General features: G+C 47.2%; 1 protein-coding gene across 1 annotated transcript in view; it reads right to left on the bottom strand.

Annotated features, from left to right (window-relative positions):
• Positions 1 to 17,568, bottom strand: part of ACP3 (acid phosphatase 3) — a 263,609-nt gene that overhangs the window by 177,550 nt on the left and 68,491 nt on the right. The window contains exons 3-4 of the mRNA XM_086942048.1: positions 16,941 to 17,027; positions 6,778 to 6,930 (exon numbers count right to left, since the gene is read on the bottom strand). Of these exons, the coding sequence (XP_086798174.1) occupies positions 6,778 to 6,930; positions 16,941 to 17,027 (240 nt within the window). The remainder of the gene's footprint in view (positions 1 to 6,777; positions 6,931 to 16,940; positions 17,028 to 17,568) is intronic.

The raw sequence follows: 17,568 nt of genomic DNA, 5'->3' as shown, positions 1-17,568 counted from the left end.
TTAAAATTCAAACATCTAGAACAATTATCCGGACTATTCTTCCTTGTGTCTGTGACCTCCCCCAAGCCTTGTGACAGGACTTCAGCTAATTCTCTTGTTTCCCCTTCCAACACAGAAAAGCGGTTAGAGCAGGTAATGCTAGCTTCGCATGCTATCGGGTTTAAAGGCCCATCGCCGTCTCCCATTGATGTTGTCGGCAAATAGTCACTGGATTTTGTGTTTACCCCCCTTTGTGCCTCTATGACATTTACCTCAATAGGGTTTATGGGGCTGGTAGGGTCACAAAGGATTTAATCTACTATGGGTTTAGGTTTTTCTTTCTTAGAAGACATAATACACATCCTATGCCTTTGTCCAAATCTGTTGAAGGAAAGACTGTCCCTTTTACGGAAAGGCTGGAACATCAATGAGGGCAGATCATGCAGAGCCGCAGTACTGGCCTGATTTGACTCACGGAACGCCAATTTAAACTGTGCACTAGTAAGGTTTATGGATCATGCTGTAAAAAACCTAGGGGAGGGGATCCATGAACAGCAACCTTCATTAGAAAAATAATTGGCAAGTCCTCCCTGCAGACATCCAGAAAAGGATAAACTGTTAGAGTCATCACAAAAACTGCCTAAAGGGGCCGTGCACCCAGGCTGGACTACTCCGGGACTCAAAATTCTTTAAACTTGGACACGATCACAATAGCCCCAAAGGGGCCAGCCTCCAATGCTTTGGCGGTAGGGCAGCTACAAGAGACCTCGGACAATTGGAGGTGGCGGGGCTCTTTTACTATAAGGAATTGGGGTTCCACTTTCTTTTTAATACGTACATTTTAATCTTTTGTAACTTGCAAAGGTTTTTTAAATTTTGCAATAAAGTTTCCTATTGTTACCATGCATTCCTGGCCCAAGAGGCTGAAAAGAGACAGCGAGCGTCTCCCGGGCAGCCATGAATCGCTTCATTACAGCAAAAGCCTGAGCAACCAGTTTTTTTACAACTATGACCTAATTACCAGAAAGTATGATGTTTAATAACACAGGAGGCCAAGCCTACTCTTAGCTGTAAAAAGTGCATTATAGACTTTGGCACAACACAAGCCCTGCCCACAGGGCGGACCACTGTTCACTGTCCTGGGAGAACAAGAGGTGGTGCCACATGTGCAGTGGAAGGGGAGTCCTCCTTGTGTTGTCTGAGTGAAGGAAGAGAGAATGTGGTACTCAGTGGGGAGCCAGAATACCATAAGGGTCCAGATTATTAATGTCAGGAGCATAATGTAAAGTAACATAACATAATATAGCATAGCCTAACATAACATATTACAACATAGCGGAGCATAACATACCATACCATACCGTAACATAGCATAGCATAACGTAACAGAACCTCACAGGCTTACAAGCGATGCGCACTAGTTTGCAGGAGCATATTATCTTGCTTTTAGTGCAGCTTCCCAAGGTCACTGAGTACTGGGGAAGAGTGGTCCTTAGGGCTGTTGTCAGAATCCCATGGATTATTACTTTTAAAGGTTCTTAGTCTGAATTCGGTAAGGTTGCACAGGAGGGATTTAGTGCACTCAATTGTGTTAAGAACCATGAATTCTATGACATACTACAAGGGTAGTTGAGCACCTTTGATGGTATGTCTAGTGTGTTCATCCTTTTGGAGGGAAGATAGCTCTGGATGTGTTTAGTTTAAGGACCCGATTTAGAATTTGGCGGAAGGGTTGCTCTGTCACAAACATGCAGGATACCAAGTTCGCCCCTATTACAAGCCCATTATAATCTATAGCACTTGTCGTACAACAGACACATTTGGGATGGAGTAACCCGTCGCCAAACTATAAATCAGGCCCTAACTAAGAATTTAGACATCAAGGCCCAGAGTTGCAAAGATTTGATGCAATACAGGGCAGCAAGCAAAGCTGCTGTACTGAATTGCATGCCCTTGAGAGTGCAGAACTGTGATATATCTCGAAAGATGTTGTGCAGTTCTGCTCCCACCCTACGGTGGTGCACTTTCCGGGGCCCTTGCCAAGGGTGTCTGTGTTGTGATCAGCACAGATTTTGTGCAAGAAGGGGCCATTTAAGGCAATGTCCTCTTAGTATGTGTGATGCAGAATGCAACACACATGCAAAGAGGAAAAACAAGGGTAAATAAAAATATTTCTCCTTGTTACTCCAGTCTCAGGGAGGCACAGGCTATTGGATCAAATCCATGTATACAATTCTTTGTAGAAATTAAATTGCAGGAAAATGCATCAATGGGTGCACAGACACCACCCATAGGTAGTGCATTGTGCTATGTTACATTACTTTGGTTGCAAGTCAACACAATTCACCATTTGTGTTGCTTTGTAAATACAAACCTGGATTTTGAGCCGGGTCAGCTTTAAAAACATAACGCAAACCTGAAGCAAAACCTTTTGAAATCTGGGTAATAAAGTAGACATCCTCAAATGATTTTATGTTAAGTATCAACAGCCTATTCACGGTAGACAATGTGGATATTTTTAGTTACTCAGATGCTCTATATACATATTAAATTGGTTGATGACGGACCATTGTGGAATTTACTGGAATACTGTGTGGTATAAGGTATTGGGGAGAGAAGTGGCTGTATGTGTGTATTTCCACCTCTCTCTCGTAGAGATAAGATGAGAACAATTTTAGCATAGAATACCCTATGCCAATCTGTATGGGATTTAGGACTATATTGTAGTCTAAAGAATTGAATGCTATGCAAAGATATGCCTCAGCTTTCTCCAACAGTCTGAGAATTAAAGTAGCAGTTTGGTGCAGGCGTCTGATTTGAAGCCAGACTGGAGGCCACTTGGGTAGCTCTCCAAGATGTTGTTTTAAATTTGAGCTTCTCCACAGGCCTCCAGTAGTTTAGTCATAAGTAGAGGACGAGTGATGGACATGTAGCAGTTTAGATCACTTGCATCACTACCTGTTTTTGAAAATTATCTTCAGCTGTTCTCTTTTAAGAGTGTAGCACCCTACTCTGTTTAGAGGAACTCTAAGCTAAATTTCTTCTAGTCATTTTTTTCAGCTAAGGAATACGGGATGGGGTCATCTATGCATGAAGCAGGCTTTGGGTCTCCAGCTGCTTTGCGGAAGAAAATTCAGTCAATATCTATAAAAGACAACCATTTAGTTTCATATTTATGCTTGATTTCAGTTGTCAATGTTTTCACATGTAATACTCTTTATTTTATCTGAGAAAGAAAATCCCAACTTTACACGCCCATCAGTGGAAGCTGAAGAGCTGGGATGCAACCTATTTTTTACCAATTTAAATTTTTTGGGGTCTGTATTTGGTCTTGCTGATTTGGTTGTTAATAATTTAGTAAAATGTATGTTCTTTCTACATTATTTCTTTCTCTTACAGAAGAGTTGAAGATTACATACATAAACACACAGACACACACAGAGTTTGTAACCATTTCGTTCTAGTCTCATGATGTCTTTTTTTTTGGATGATTTATTATTTGGAGTAACATGGAGCTTTCCTTTCTTCTTCTTCAGAGCTACAAAGTTAAGGGCTCAAACCAATCTCTGATTATAGCGTGAGACTAGGACACATACGTTGTTGGTTGAGCAACTGAAATTAAATGTTTGGGTGATCACTGTTCTAAGTGTCTCTGGATTAGAGAAGTTAATGTCCAGATATATAATATGTCTTTGATTGCATTCTAACTTTATAGGAATTCAAATATGAAGGTCAATTGAAATAATTTGTGATTGGATTTCCCAACTTCAAGGGGTTTTGGGGCCTGAATTGTACTTTGTTGATTATGAAAAAATCCTAGCTACCTCCTTTCATAATAACGGGATATGAAAAGAGTTGAACAAGATCATTTTTCCAAACAAGATATAGCTGGACTTTTTGGTATTCCCACTGGAGATTGAAAGTATAATTAAAGGCCTCTTATCCACCAAGAGATCCCAAAATTTAGACTAAGGAATACCCAATCTGAGCAGTATCCAGTGGTAGCCTCAAGTAATCAATTGTTTGGCACTTTGGTGCTGGCATCACCACTGCACATAGAACAATCCTTGTGGGAGGGGCCAAGAATAATGGCAGCCGTCAGCTCAAGCTTTTTCCCTTGTTGCCTCTACAAGTTAAAATGCAGCATTTAAAAAAAAAAACATGCCCAAGCTAAGGCATCCATCAATGGAAGGAAAAACAGAGGCTTAAAGGATTGATATTGGGAGTCAACAAAATAAAATGCATAGCACAGTTTATGGCAATCTTGGCAAATCAACCAGGAGACTCCACTTTGAGGTGTATGTGGTTTAATTTGGACCTGGGTTATAGTTAACATTAGGTCCTTCGTGTTTCCTGTACCAAACTAATTTGATTTGCCCAACGTGGTTAAAAACATCTTTAGTTGACATGGGGCACTGAAGCCCTGCCGTGTTCCACAAACTACATAAAAGTGGTTGTCTATTTCCACCAGGTAGACATCTTCAGAATCACAAGAAGCACGCTGGTAAGCATTTCTTTCTGTTCCACCTTATCCCTATTGCCTTTATTATCAACATTGTAATCTATACCTTGGCAGTCAGTAGTCTTATTGCACCCAATATATTCAAGCGTGTGCTTCCAGCCAACAGTCTGACTCAGACTTTAATTACAATGGTAGGCTAACTCATAAAATAATTTTGCTAGTCAGAGTTGGGTTCTAATTGCTGATTAGGATGTTTTGGGTCGTTGTTTTTAGTTTTGCTTCCTGCAGTAATGGACACTGGAAAGACATCAAAACCCACCAGATGCATATGGTCATCATATCCTAACACAAATTCTCTTGTGAAATGAACCACTCCAATTTCACTGGTTAGTTCATATTTAAATATTGATTCAAGTGTTATAGATTAAATAAGCCTCAGGACCTCTTAAGTCAGTACAGCCGAGGAACGAAAGACAGCATTTACAATAATTGTGAATAATTATTTAGGGTGGGTATTATTTAATGGGAGAAAAACTGTACTAATCAGAATTGACTATATATCAATGTTTCCTTCAGAGGAAATCAATTCCTTGCTTCTAGATACTGGGGAAAATTGATATCAATAATTGGTACAGTGGATTTATTTATTTTTTTGGACTGTTTATAGGCCCACGAGCATTAAAATGTTCGATTACTGCATATATTTTTGGAGAGGGAAGATTGCCTTACATTGGCATTTCTTATCACTGTTATTGCCACAATCAGGCATTGCCCAGTTTGGCTTACCCACTCCCCGCTTTGCATTGCTGCCTTTTTTTTCAGAGGGTTACTATAAAGAGGGAGCCAGTAGACACATTTAGACTGTACTGATGGTAAGCCAAAGACACTTTTATTAGTTTTGCCAACATCTAAATGATCTTTAGGGAGAATTGCAGAGGTCTCCAAAACACTGAAGACAAGCCATGGCATAGTATTCTGCTAATCTTAGGATGCTGATTATCATGACATTGATTATGCTCATTAGACCCGGCACTGACAATCGTTAATTGATCCATCCTGAGTTGCATTGAGTGGTAAGACTTCTGACTGACCACATTTAGGTTGCAGGAAGGATGCACTGCCTGTACACTCCCTTTGAAATATATATGATCAAATTTGGTCCTAAATTGCTTACCAGTAAGCATTTATATTTCCTACACCATGACCATAGATGACAACACAAAATCCAGAGTGCCGTGAGCCACTAAAGGTAAAATAATCCTACATTATAATAATACATAATATTACTACCATCGCTACCATGGATTCTACCCTAATCAAGGACTGTACATGTGCCATTGCCCGTTCTAACATGAAAACATAAATCTGAGAATACGTTTCTTCAAGGTCATTAATAGTAACTGAGATATTGATTGTCGCAAAAGAGTGGCCACTGATAGTGCATGATCTGTGATTGTTCCAAGTGAGTGTTGTATGAGTGCATTTAGTGAGTGGCCCATCATGTACCCCTAATTCATGGCACTCTTTCTTCAATATCAACAGAGGCTATTATTGCATCAAGGCTCAATGAACCAGGCAGGAAGAAACACATTTGAGATATTTTTGGTACATAGTCCAGAAGACACTTAAGAGAGTGTTGACACACAGTGAGACACATTTGAGACCAATTTGGCATCAGGCATAAAGCTGAGTGTCTTCCAAACATTAGTTACTGGTAATTTAAAGCTCATAAAATAAGCTGATGCAAGGATTTTCAATTTCTGCAGGTGCGGCCTTAATGCTTGAATAACTTCAGAAGAGATTATCCTAGGTGTCTGCTCATGCTCTGCAATATTAATATTTCCCAATTGGGTTTGTTGTTCAGTCAAAAAAGTCTTACCTCCTCATCACGTAAGATATTGTTTGCGGTGAGTCCAGACACAGGGCTTCTGTCCTGTCTTGATTTGCTCAGTGTTAGTGCGGTGTTTAGAGCGTGGAGTCTGAATATCGGGAAAGTGGGTAATACACTTGCAAGGAGCTAATGTTGGATGAGGGCAGAACAGCAAGGGCAATACGCCAAAAACCAAACATGAGTATTAGTGCCCTATGTGACTACTTGTGTCCTAGTACTTGTAGATATTGCTCTCCTGTAACACTGTCCTCTTACTGCAAAAACAATTGGAAGCAGGGTCCCCTTGTCTACTTCTCAGCATAAGGCACTTACAGAAACACTAATAACTGGAAACTGTTCAGGAGCAATTTACAACCATTTTTCATTTCAATACAGGTGGACTCATGCAAAGACGCCATATGAACCTGAACCTGCTGTTAAAGCAGTCACCACACTCCATACTGACCTGTTCCTCAAACAATGGCAGGGTATGCACTGGGATGGGCTGCCAAGGTATTTCTGGATTCCAAATCTGCTCCCCAGCCGGTGGATACATTCCTGCCAGATTGGCCTGGGCACTCATCAGAGTTCGATCCATATCCGTGCTGCGCACATAAATCTGCGTGCAGAATGTAAATAATGGGTAAGTAGAGAGCCTGACATGTTTGTGTTTTTATTTTTGATGAACACTGAAGGTAATTTACCATCAAGTACTAAGACTGATATAGCCTGAACCGTAGTAGTACAAACACCTGAAAGAGACACGTTAGTGATAGATTCCTTACCTTAGAATATTCCCCAGGCGTCAGACTGGATCCAGAAAGTTTTTCTGCTTAGTAGTACCCCTGCGCGCCGGTAAGTGGCATCATGTGGCTCCGCGTCCGTCACTGGCGTCGTAAGCGCCGGGATGAAGTCACGGAGTCTACTTGGCGCCACCCATGCACGCTGACATCACTTCTTTCTTTTTCCGTACCGAAAGCGCAGATCCGGATTGAGCACGTACCTCTGTAATTTTTTGACCACTTTTTTCAGACTTTTTGTCTCCTTTTCTTGTCTCCTGGTGCACGTAGGGATGCCCGGCTTTAAGTCTTGTGGGTTGTGCCACCGTAATATGTCGGTGGTGGACCCCCATGATGTCTGCCTCTACTGCCTGGAGCATGACCATGACTCCCGGAATTGTTGGGACTGCCGTGCCATGGCCCCGAAGGCATTACGGGAGTGGCGCCGGAAGTTGTTGGAGGTCTGGCACTCCTCTCACCGCCGCTACGGGTCTAGGGGCTGTTCGCGGGACCGGAGCTGTCGCTCCTCGGACTCTAAGACTTCACCTTCAGATTCCGGTAAGCGATGCCATAAGAATAAGTCGAAGAAGCGCGTTCGCTCACCGACATCCCCCTGTCGCTCCCCGGAGGCGGACGTGGGGGACAGGGGCTCCGCCCCTGCAGCTCCTCCGGAGCCTGGTAGCCCCGTGGCCTACCCGCTATCCCCGGGTCCGTCAGCCACTCCCGAACAGGTGCAAGAGTTTCTTGCTGCCATGGACCGCCTGTTTAGGTCTCGGGTTCCTGCCGGCGGGCCTGTGGGCCCCGCGGTCCCGTGTCTAGATCCTGGTGGCCCTGCGGCATTGCCTCTGGCGCCAGCCCCGGAGCCACTGGATCCAGCACGGAGCCACTGGATCCAGCGCCCTTGGCTCCAGCCCCACAAGGTGCAGCACCACTGGCTCCGGCCCCGCCCTTGGCTCCAGCCCCAGCACCTCCCCTGGCTCCGCCACAGGCGCCGCACTGGATGCCGTTTGTCCCACCCCTGCCCCGGTTCCCAGACCATTTTGTTCCGGCCTGGGATCCGCGTTGGGATGCGGCTCCGGCATGGCCCCGGCTGGCGCCGCTGCCAGTGCCGCTTCCGGTGCGGCTTCCAGTGCCGCAGGTCCCCTCTCCGGCTCCGGCCCTGCCGCCACGGCCGGCTCCTTCTACCCCGGAGCCAGACGAGGACTGAGACAGCTCCAAGGACCCCCTTGCCCGGCAGTGTGACTCCGAGCAGGATTGGGTGGATGAACTTCAAGATGCGGGTGAACTTGATGTGTTTTCTGACCCGGGGTTTGCCTCACCTCCTCCTCCTAAGGTGCTTCCTATACTATGGGGCTGCGCCGAGCCGCGGAGGCTCTCCATCTTGACCTCCCTTTCAATGAGGCCCTTACCGAAGTCCTCTTGGGTACTTGGTTGCGGCCGGCCTCGGGGGCACCGGTGGATGAGAACAACGCTAGGTGTCATCGTCCGGCAACTGGTGATCTCGCCTTCTTGACCACTCACCCTATGCCTGAGAGCCTGGTCATTGAGGTCTCGACATCGCAAAGTGTCTTTACCTCGGCTCAGCCGGATAAGGACTCTAAAAGGCTGGACCAATATGGCAAGAGGTTATTCTCCTAAGCCAGTTTAGGGTTGAGATCTGTTAATACCGCCTGCTTATTGGGCCGTTACTCCCACGCAGTGTGGGATTCGGTGGCAGAGGTTCTGCCTCAGTGCTCTGAGGAGATCCATGCTGTCCTTTCCCAAGCAATTGCGGAGGGCAAGGATGTGGCGAAGTTTGGCATCAGGTGTGGTTTGGACACCGCTGATTCGTTGGGACAGTTCGATTTCCACAACGGTGGCGTTGCAGCGCCACGCCTGGTTGCTTGCCACTGGATTCTCACCCAATGTCCAGAGCTCACTCATGGACATGCCCTTTGATGGCTCCGTGACAAGGCGGAAAATGCCCTGGAGCGCTTTAAAGATTCACGCGCCACGGCCAAGTCTTTGGGTCTTTCCACAAAGGCCCCTGCCACGTCTGGGTTTCGTTCCTTTCGTGGCCAGTGTAAGAGCACTCAAGCACGCTCCTCTGCTAAGTCTGTGCCGCACCAGCCCCAGCGAGGCCGCGGGCGTGGCTTCTGCAGGGGCGGGTCTCGTAACCAGCGAGCGGGTCAGTCCACCTCCACCCCCGCTGCTTCCGCCTCTAAGGCTTCCTAATCCGCGCTTCATGGAGCACCCCACACCAGTGGGTGGCAGGGTACGTCACCACCTCCACCACTGGCACGAAATTACCTTGGACAAGTGGGTGCTGCAGATAATCTGTCACGGTTACTCGCTCCCCTTCCTGTCCTCCCCTCCGGCCATGCCACCACGGTACCACTGCATGTCGAGGGATCAATTGGCTCTTCTCCGTCAGGATGTCACGGCCCTCTTGGCCAAGGGGGCCATCAAGCGCGTTGCTGGTCAGGAAGTAGGGAGTTGTTGTTATTCCCACTACTTCCTGGTCCCCAAGAAGGACAAGGGGGGGGCCTACGCCCCATCTTGGACCTCCGGGACGTCAATCGCTTCCTCCGGAAGTAAAAGTTCAAGATGCTAACTCTGGCTCAAGTCCTGGCTGCCTTGAACCCTGGAGACTGGATGGTGGAGTTGGACTGCAGGATGCCTGTTTCCACATCCCCGTCCTGCTGGCCCACCAGCGCTACCTGCGGTTCACGGTAGGCCAGGAGCATTTTCAGTTTGACGTGCTCCCCTTTGGCCTTACCAGTGCCTCTCGGGTGTTCACGAAGGTGATGGCGGTGGTCGCAGTTCATCTGCGTAGTTATGGGGTGTCAGTCTTCCGCTACCTCGACGACTGGCTATTGAAGGCGGGCTCGCCCCAGGCAGTCGTCACCCACCTCCAGACTACGGCCGACCTCCTGCACTTGCTGGAGTTCTCCATCAAAGTGCCGAAGTCGCACCTGAGTCCCTCTCAGAAGCTCCCCTTCATCGAAGCGGTTCTGGATTAGGATATGTTTCGGGTTTATCCTACCGAGCAGCGAGTCCGGGATATTCAGGATATGATTCCGCTCTTTCAGCCTCTATCCCGGGTTTCAGTCAGGGTGACACTCCAGCTTCGGGGCCTGATGGCCTCCTGCATCCTGCTAGTGATGCATGCCAGATGGCATATGCAGGCTCTGCAGTGGGACCTGAAGTTCCAGTGGGCACAGCATCAGGGTAACCTGTCTGATCACGTCCAGATCTCGGAGGGTGCTGCAAGACAGTTGCAGTGGTGGCTCACGAACTGCGATTGGGTCAGTGGCAGATCCCTCTCCCTTCCCCAACCGGAACACACAGTGGTGACAGATGCATCCCTCCTGCGATGGGAAGGCCACATGGGAGAGGCAGAGATCAGAGGCCTCTGGTCTCCGGCGGAGTCCCGGCTCCATATCAACCGACTGGAGCTGCGGGCGATCTGGCTTGCACTGAAAGCATTCCTTCACTCTGTCCGTGGGAGTGTAGTGCAGGTGTTCATGGACAACCCCACCGCCATGTGGTATTGCAGCAAACAGGGCGGAGTGGGGTCGTGGACCCTATGTCAGGAGGCTCTGCGCCTCTGGACATGGCTGGAACATCAAGGCATTACCTTGGTGGTTCAACACCTGGCAGGTTCTCTGAACGCCAGGGTGGACAAAATCAGCCGCCGGTGCATGGTGGATAACGAATGGCATCTGAACTTGGACATGGCGCAAGGTCTCTTTCTGCAGTGGGGAGAGCCTTGGTTAGATCTATTGGGCACCGAAGAGAACGCGCAATGTCTTCAGTTCTGCACGTTGGAGTTTCCAAGGCGGCACTCGCTCTGAGACGCTTTTCGTCATGAGTGGAGCTGCGGTCTATTGTACACTTTTCCGCCTATACTACTTCTGCCCGAGTGCTGAAGAAGATCAGGCACGACCGGGCCCACGTCATCCTTGCGGCTCCGGACTGGGCTAGAAGAGTATGTTATCCCAGGCTACTCAGTATGAGCATCGATCCCCCTAACCGTCTGCCTCTTCGGGAGGATCTTCTGTCGCAGCAGCAGGGGACGGTCCTCCACCCGAACCTGGCCAGCCTCCACCTCCATGCTTGGAGATTGAGCGGTGACAGTTGACACCTTTCGATCTTCCTCCTGAAGTCTGTGATGACATTCTGGCAGCCAGGTGTCCATCTGCCAAAACGGTGTCCGCCTGCAGGTGGAACAGATTTGTGGCATGGTGCACAGCAAAGGCGGTGGATCCCCTTTCTGCCCCTCTTTCTGAAGTTCTTCTGTTCCTTCTCTCTTTGTCCCAGCAGGGCTCTGCTCTGGGCACTATCAAAGGTTATCTTTCGGCCATCTCCGCCTTTCTACGGCTTTCAGATCAGCCTTCTCTTTTTAAGTCCCCGGTTGTTAACCGTTTCCTTAAAGGCATTACGCATACATTCCCACCTGTGCCCTTCATAATGCCTCAGTGGGACTTGAATCTTGTCTTGACTTTTCTGATGTTCGCTCCCTGTGAGCCCCTTCATAACTGTCCCTTAAGTCTTCTCACTCTCAAGACGGCCTTTCTGGTTGCCATCACCTCTGCCAGAAGAGTGAGTGAGCTCCAGGACCTTTCTTCTAAACCTTCTTTCCTTTCTATTCATCCGGACAAGGTGGTTTTGAGGACCCATCCTTCCTTTCTGCCACAGGTTGTCATGCCCTTCCACATCGGGCAGACCATCACTTTGCCCACCTTCTTTCCGCCTCCGCATCCTTCAAGGGAAGAGGAGAGGTTCCACCATCTGGACCCAAAACGTGTGCTTGCATTCTATCTGCAGCGTACACAGCCATTCCGGGTGGATGATCAGCTTTTTGTTGGCTACGTGGGCGCCAGAAAAAGGTCGGGCTGTGCACAAACGGACCATCTCCCGGTGGGTCGTCCTGTGCACCAAAGCATGTTACTCCTTGGTCAAGTAGGAGCCTCCTGTGGGACTGCGTGCCCATTCGACCAGGGCAACTGCAGCCACTACTGCCTTGGGATGCGGCGTTCCCTTGCAGGACATTTGTCAGGCAGCTACGTGGGCACCGCTGCACACATTTACAAAACACTACTACCTTGACAGTCAGGTCCGGAGAGACGGCTTCTTTGGCCGTTCTGTGCTCCGTGACTTTCTGGTGTAATCTTGTTCGCAGACCCACCACCGGGTTGGTATTGCTGGGGTATCTATTTTAAGGTAAGGAATCTATCACTAACATATCTCTTTCAGATGCACAAGTTACTACTTGTGTAACGATATATCTGTAAGAGACATTAGTTAGTGATAGATTCCTTACCGCCCCACCCATCCTCCCCGTTCAGCGACCTGATTACTAGGGTTAAGGTCATCCCCTTTTAGGGCCCTAATTTTATGCACCAATGGTCAGTGTCTTGCATGGCTCTGCATTTCGGCACAGAAAGTTGTGTACAGAACTGACATCGAGCACACATGGGTGGCGACTAAGTAGTCTCCGTGATGTAATCCCGGCGCTTACGACGCCAGTGACGGACTCAGAGCCCCACGACGCCACCTACAGGTGTGCAGGGTTACTGCTAAGCAGGAAAACTTTCCGGATCCAGTCTGACGCCTGGGGAATATTCTAAGGTAAGGAATCTATCACTAACTAATGTCTCTTACAGATATATCGTTACACAAGTAGTAACTTGTGAATTAAAGCAACTTCATAACCTCGACTCAACTCAACCCTTGTCTTCAAAGGGTTTAGCATCTGATTTAGAAAATGGTGGTAATTTACAATCCTCCAAAAAGGAGTGGTACATTTCATCCATATGTGAAGAAATAACCATTGTCATTTGATTGTAATTCGTCTAAGAAAGGATACTTCCGAGGTAATCATTCTGGATGAAATTATGCTAAGATTACTGTTTGAGAATTCAATGTTACCTCCCTGCAGCCAACGTCTGCTTTGCATGGTCAAAAGCCACAAGCAGTGGGGGTTGGATGCAAGCAAGGTTGGGTGCAGGCACTGGTCAGAGAGCGGGTACTGCAGCCAAGCCCTGAGCTCTTGGTGATGGCCGTGCACCATGGGGGAGCACAAGAAATTGGGAAGACATTGTAGCTCAAAGAAGGCCTTGCTGCCATCCTCCTTAACACTTGGCTTTGACTACAGGACCTGGTCACTGGCCACATCCTGCAGCCACCCCAAACTGTGTACAGCTGAAAGCTGCATCCAGTGAGGGCCTGTTCAAACAGGAGGTTGGCTGTAGGGGCTAGCTGCAGGCCAGACCCTGTGGCCAAACTCACTGCACAAGACCAAAGGCTCTGCAGAACAAGGTGTTTGTCACGCAGTGAGTTAGTCAAAGGTCTGCTAAAACTAAGGCACAGCTGATGTATGATGGTAGTTGTTTGTGTATGGAGGTGGGAGTTTGAGTTTATGATGGTGGGTGAGGTGTCATATTAAAGTGGGTGTAATCTTATAGTGGGTGTGGGTGATTGTGAGGAGGAACAAGAGTGGTGTGTGAACATATGATGGTGGGTGTGTGGTCATATGTGATGGTGAATGGGTGGCAATATTAAGGTGTCTTTGCTGGCTTATCATGGTAGCTGTATGGTAATACATAGTTGTTGTGTGGCTATGACTGTAGGTGTGTGATCATATATAATGTTGAGTATGTTGCCCTATGATAATGGGTGAATTGGAGTATGATATAAGTTGGTGGGTATGATGTCGTCCAGGGGTGTAGGCCTGGGATTTTTGGGGGTGCATACTCATTTGATGGTGGGTGTGTTATTGTATTATGGCGTGTGTTTGGGCATATTAGGGCTGTTGTGTAGGGGTAAGGTGGTTGGTATGTGCCCATATAAGGTCATTATGTTGGAGTGATGGTGGATGGGCTACTGCAGTTAGTATGTTTTGATGTATGTTGTGTGAATCAATATGTGATCGTATACAACAGTGGTTCTGTAACTTTATGCTGGTGTGTGTTTTGGCAAAGTATGTTGGTTGCGAGGGCTTATGATGCCGACTGTGCCAAGGGTGTAATTTTGGTTGTGGGTCCTATGAACAGAGATGTGTTGGTGTCTGATGGTGGGTGTGTGCGGTAGATGTGGACCTATGATCATGGATATGTGATAATCTTATTGTGAGAGTGTGGGCATATTAAGGTGGGTGTGTTTGTGTATGATGGTGGTTGTCTGACTGTAGTTGTGTGGGAGTATAATGGTGGGTGTGGGGCACAAGATGGGCCATGTGTGGGTGGTGTGATGGTGGGTGTGTAGGCATTTGATGGCGTGAGTATGAGAGCTTGATGGTGGACAAGTGCCTGTATGATGGTAAGTGCTTAGGGATGGAATTGTATGTTTAAGAGGTATTGATGATGGATTTCTGGCCATATGATGTTGGGGGAGTCTGATGATGGGTTTGTTGGCGATTGGTAGTGAGTGTTTGGGAATCTGATGAGAGAGCGTTGGTATAGGATGGTGGGTGTTTGAGCACATGATGGCGGCTGTGCGGATATCCTTATGCCACTATTCTTCACGATGATCCCCTGTTTTTCACCTCTTTCTATCACTCTGTCTCTGTTGCTCATTTTGATCCTGTTCCCTCTCTCTTTTGCTCTATTCCCCATTTTGTGTCCCTATGCTACTGTTCCTTTACCCAGTCCCACTGCCCCTGCCTCTCTTTCCCCCTCTATTCCTTTGCCCCTATACCTCTGTCCCTCCATCTCTATCTCTGTCCCACTCCCGCTGTATATGTCGCCATCATCCTCTCCCTGTCTCTTTGTGCCTGGCCCATCTCTTCGACCCGTTCCTCAGTTTTGCCCGTTCCTCTGTTCCTGTCCCTCTGTCACTCTCTGCGTTCATGCACTTCTGTCCCTATTCTTGTTTATCTCCCGCTGCTCATGTTCCTCTGTGTCTATCCTTGTCCCACTATCCCTGTCCATGTAACTGTGCTGGTGATGATAAAATGTTTGCTGAAATTGAAGTTTTGGTTAGAAAACATGACATTTTTGGCCAAATTATAATAAAAAATAAATGAATGCCATTCCCCTTGTATATGGTTGGCGCTCTTTTTCCCCCTCCACCTTTATTCATGGTAGGCGGGGTCAATTTTTTTCACTCTCCCCATATTTTTGCAATGATCCCCATCTTGCTGTATGGCAGGGGCAATGTGTGCGCCCCTCAACATCCGGGCCGGGGGGTGTCTGAACTGCACCATCCCCTCTTTGCCCAGTGGTAAGGGCAGTGTGTACCTGTACCTACTCCCACTCCCACCTTGCTCAGGTCTGGTGTAAGTGTACTTTACCAACTACCCTTACCTTGCCTAAGTGTGGACTGGGTTAGTGTGTCTCCCTTATCCCCTCTAATTTGTCTAGGGGTGAAGGGGAGGGATGTTGCCTGGGCGCTCCGAGGGCCTACTAGAGATATCTGAAGGTAGACCTGAGATTTTCTGAAGGTCTTGCGTGTTTGAAGGTGAGCCGAAGGTATATGAAAGTAAGATAGTTGTTCCTGAAGCCATACCAAGTGTCTCTAGAGCATAGCTGAGGGATTTCTGACAGCCTGATGCTCAGGGTCTCTTAGCCTGTGGCCCACGGTATACTATATGACCATCTATGTATGCCTGAAACACAGTGATGGACCTCTGAATTGAGATGGTGATTTATGGGGGACTGAGGGCCAGTTAGGGGTATTTGAACCTCTAGGAGGGCAGCCTGTGGGTGTTCAAGGACCAGCTGTGATTTCCTGAAGTAGGGTCATTTCAAGGAGGACAGGCCGGTCGTTTTTCCTAAGCTCTGTGGAACTCAGTGCCCTGGGGCTGAGACTAATTTCATGACTCCAGAGAGCAGCAGAAAGAAAAATCTTGTCATATATGCTGATAATATATGTGAAACTGAATCCCTTAAAGGACCACATGTTGCTTTAAGTTTATATCCTCAAAGGGCTTTAAGAAGTCTAGGTGTGTCCCCTGTCCCCCCACACTACCATGGGGAAGTCTGTTGGCCTGCCTGAGGTCCTTTTTAGAAGATCTTGGGCCTCATTTATGAGGCTGTGCGTCACTTTTACGCCGCCGGTGCGTCACTTTTTATTACGCACCTGCAGCGTAAAAAATGTGCCTGTTGCACCATATTTACAAAGTGACGCATCTAGGTAGATGCGTCACTTTGTAAACCCCTGCGCTACATTATACCTACGCCAGGTATATTGTATGCAGGGGGGGTGTTCTGACGCAAGAAAGGGTCATAGAAGTGACGCAGTGAAATCTATAAGATTTCACTGCACCTCTTCTAGGACAAAAATGCGTCAATTTCTTGCGCCTGCCTCACAGCAGGTGTAAGACTGACACAGGCCCTTTCACATGGGGCTTGCCCCATGTGAAAGGACACATTGCTGGAGTTGCGTCACTTTTGCGCCATACAGATAACTCCTTGCGCCATGATGCGTCATACTGTAAATATGACGCATCATTGGTGTTGCAAGGAGGGCGCAGTGAAAAGTGACGCAACGCTGTTTTCACGCAGCGATGCGTCACTTTTTATAAATGAGGCCCCTTGTTCTATCACTGGAGGTCCGGGCAATATTACAGCCACCACTTTCCAAGACCATCAGCCGCCATAACTTTGTAGAAATATTAAGGTTTTAAAAGTTAGCTGTAGTTACCCCAAGAGAACCAAAAAGTTTTATGTTGTCTGCGTCCATTTGCAGTACATTCGGCTAAAATGCATCCGGAGAACTCTAGCCCTCAATTAAGTAATACTTTTATCTTATTCGCTTAAGGTGGTTAAAAAGCTTTAAAGTAGTAAGCCAAGCAGATATTCCCCCATTAGCTTAAAGGCCACATCGAAGAGACCGCAGCTGCTTTCCCCTGTGTATTCAAGCTTACCTCATCATGGTTGTAGGTGGCATTCAGGAATCCCTTATATCTTTTCTTTAGATACTGTCCAAGTTCATAGTGCTGCTGTATTCCAATCTACATGGAAGAACATAAAGCAGAATTCTGTATTAGTTTCAGTTGATTGGGAAACTATCCCTAGGCTTGAACCAAGAGAGGCAACTGCTTCTTATACACTCCTATCTTCTTGGGTAAGTCAATGAAAATCCCTAGGATGTGTTGAGCATTTAAGCATCAGTAACTGTGCAGTGCCCAGTTAGTCTCAGGACGCAAACAAATATAATCTATATAAATACAAACAGACAGCAAAAAGGAACACCAAGCAAGTGAAGGCTATTTCTATAATTATGTAGTTCCTGGAGACTTTGCACAGTCTCCGTCTTTCCTCAGTTCTTGTGGCAACTCTTTTCAAATTTTATTGATGTGCTGCACAAGTTGTTTTCCCTCTTTTCCAATTTCTTGCTAAGGCATTAGAGGCCATAGCAAGAGACTGCGCGCCTTCATGGGGATGGCGATGTTTACAGGTAAGGGCTCTTAGAAAGATTGCCTAACAGTGATATCTCTTTTAAGTTTTACCAATAATCTGGGTTTAGTGGGGTCCCTAGAGCTTTTGGCCCCG

This window comes from Lissotriton vulgaris, chromosome 10 (assembly GCF_964263255.1).
Source record: "Lissotriton vulgaris chromosome 10, aLisVul1.2, whole genome shotgun sequence".
NCBI classification, from domain to species: domain Eukaryota; kingdom Metazoa; phylum Chordata; class Amphibia; order Caudata; family Salamandridae; genus Lissotriton; species Lissotriton vulgaris.
This window is presented reverse-complemented; position numbering and strand designations above follow the sequence as displayed.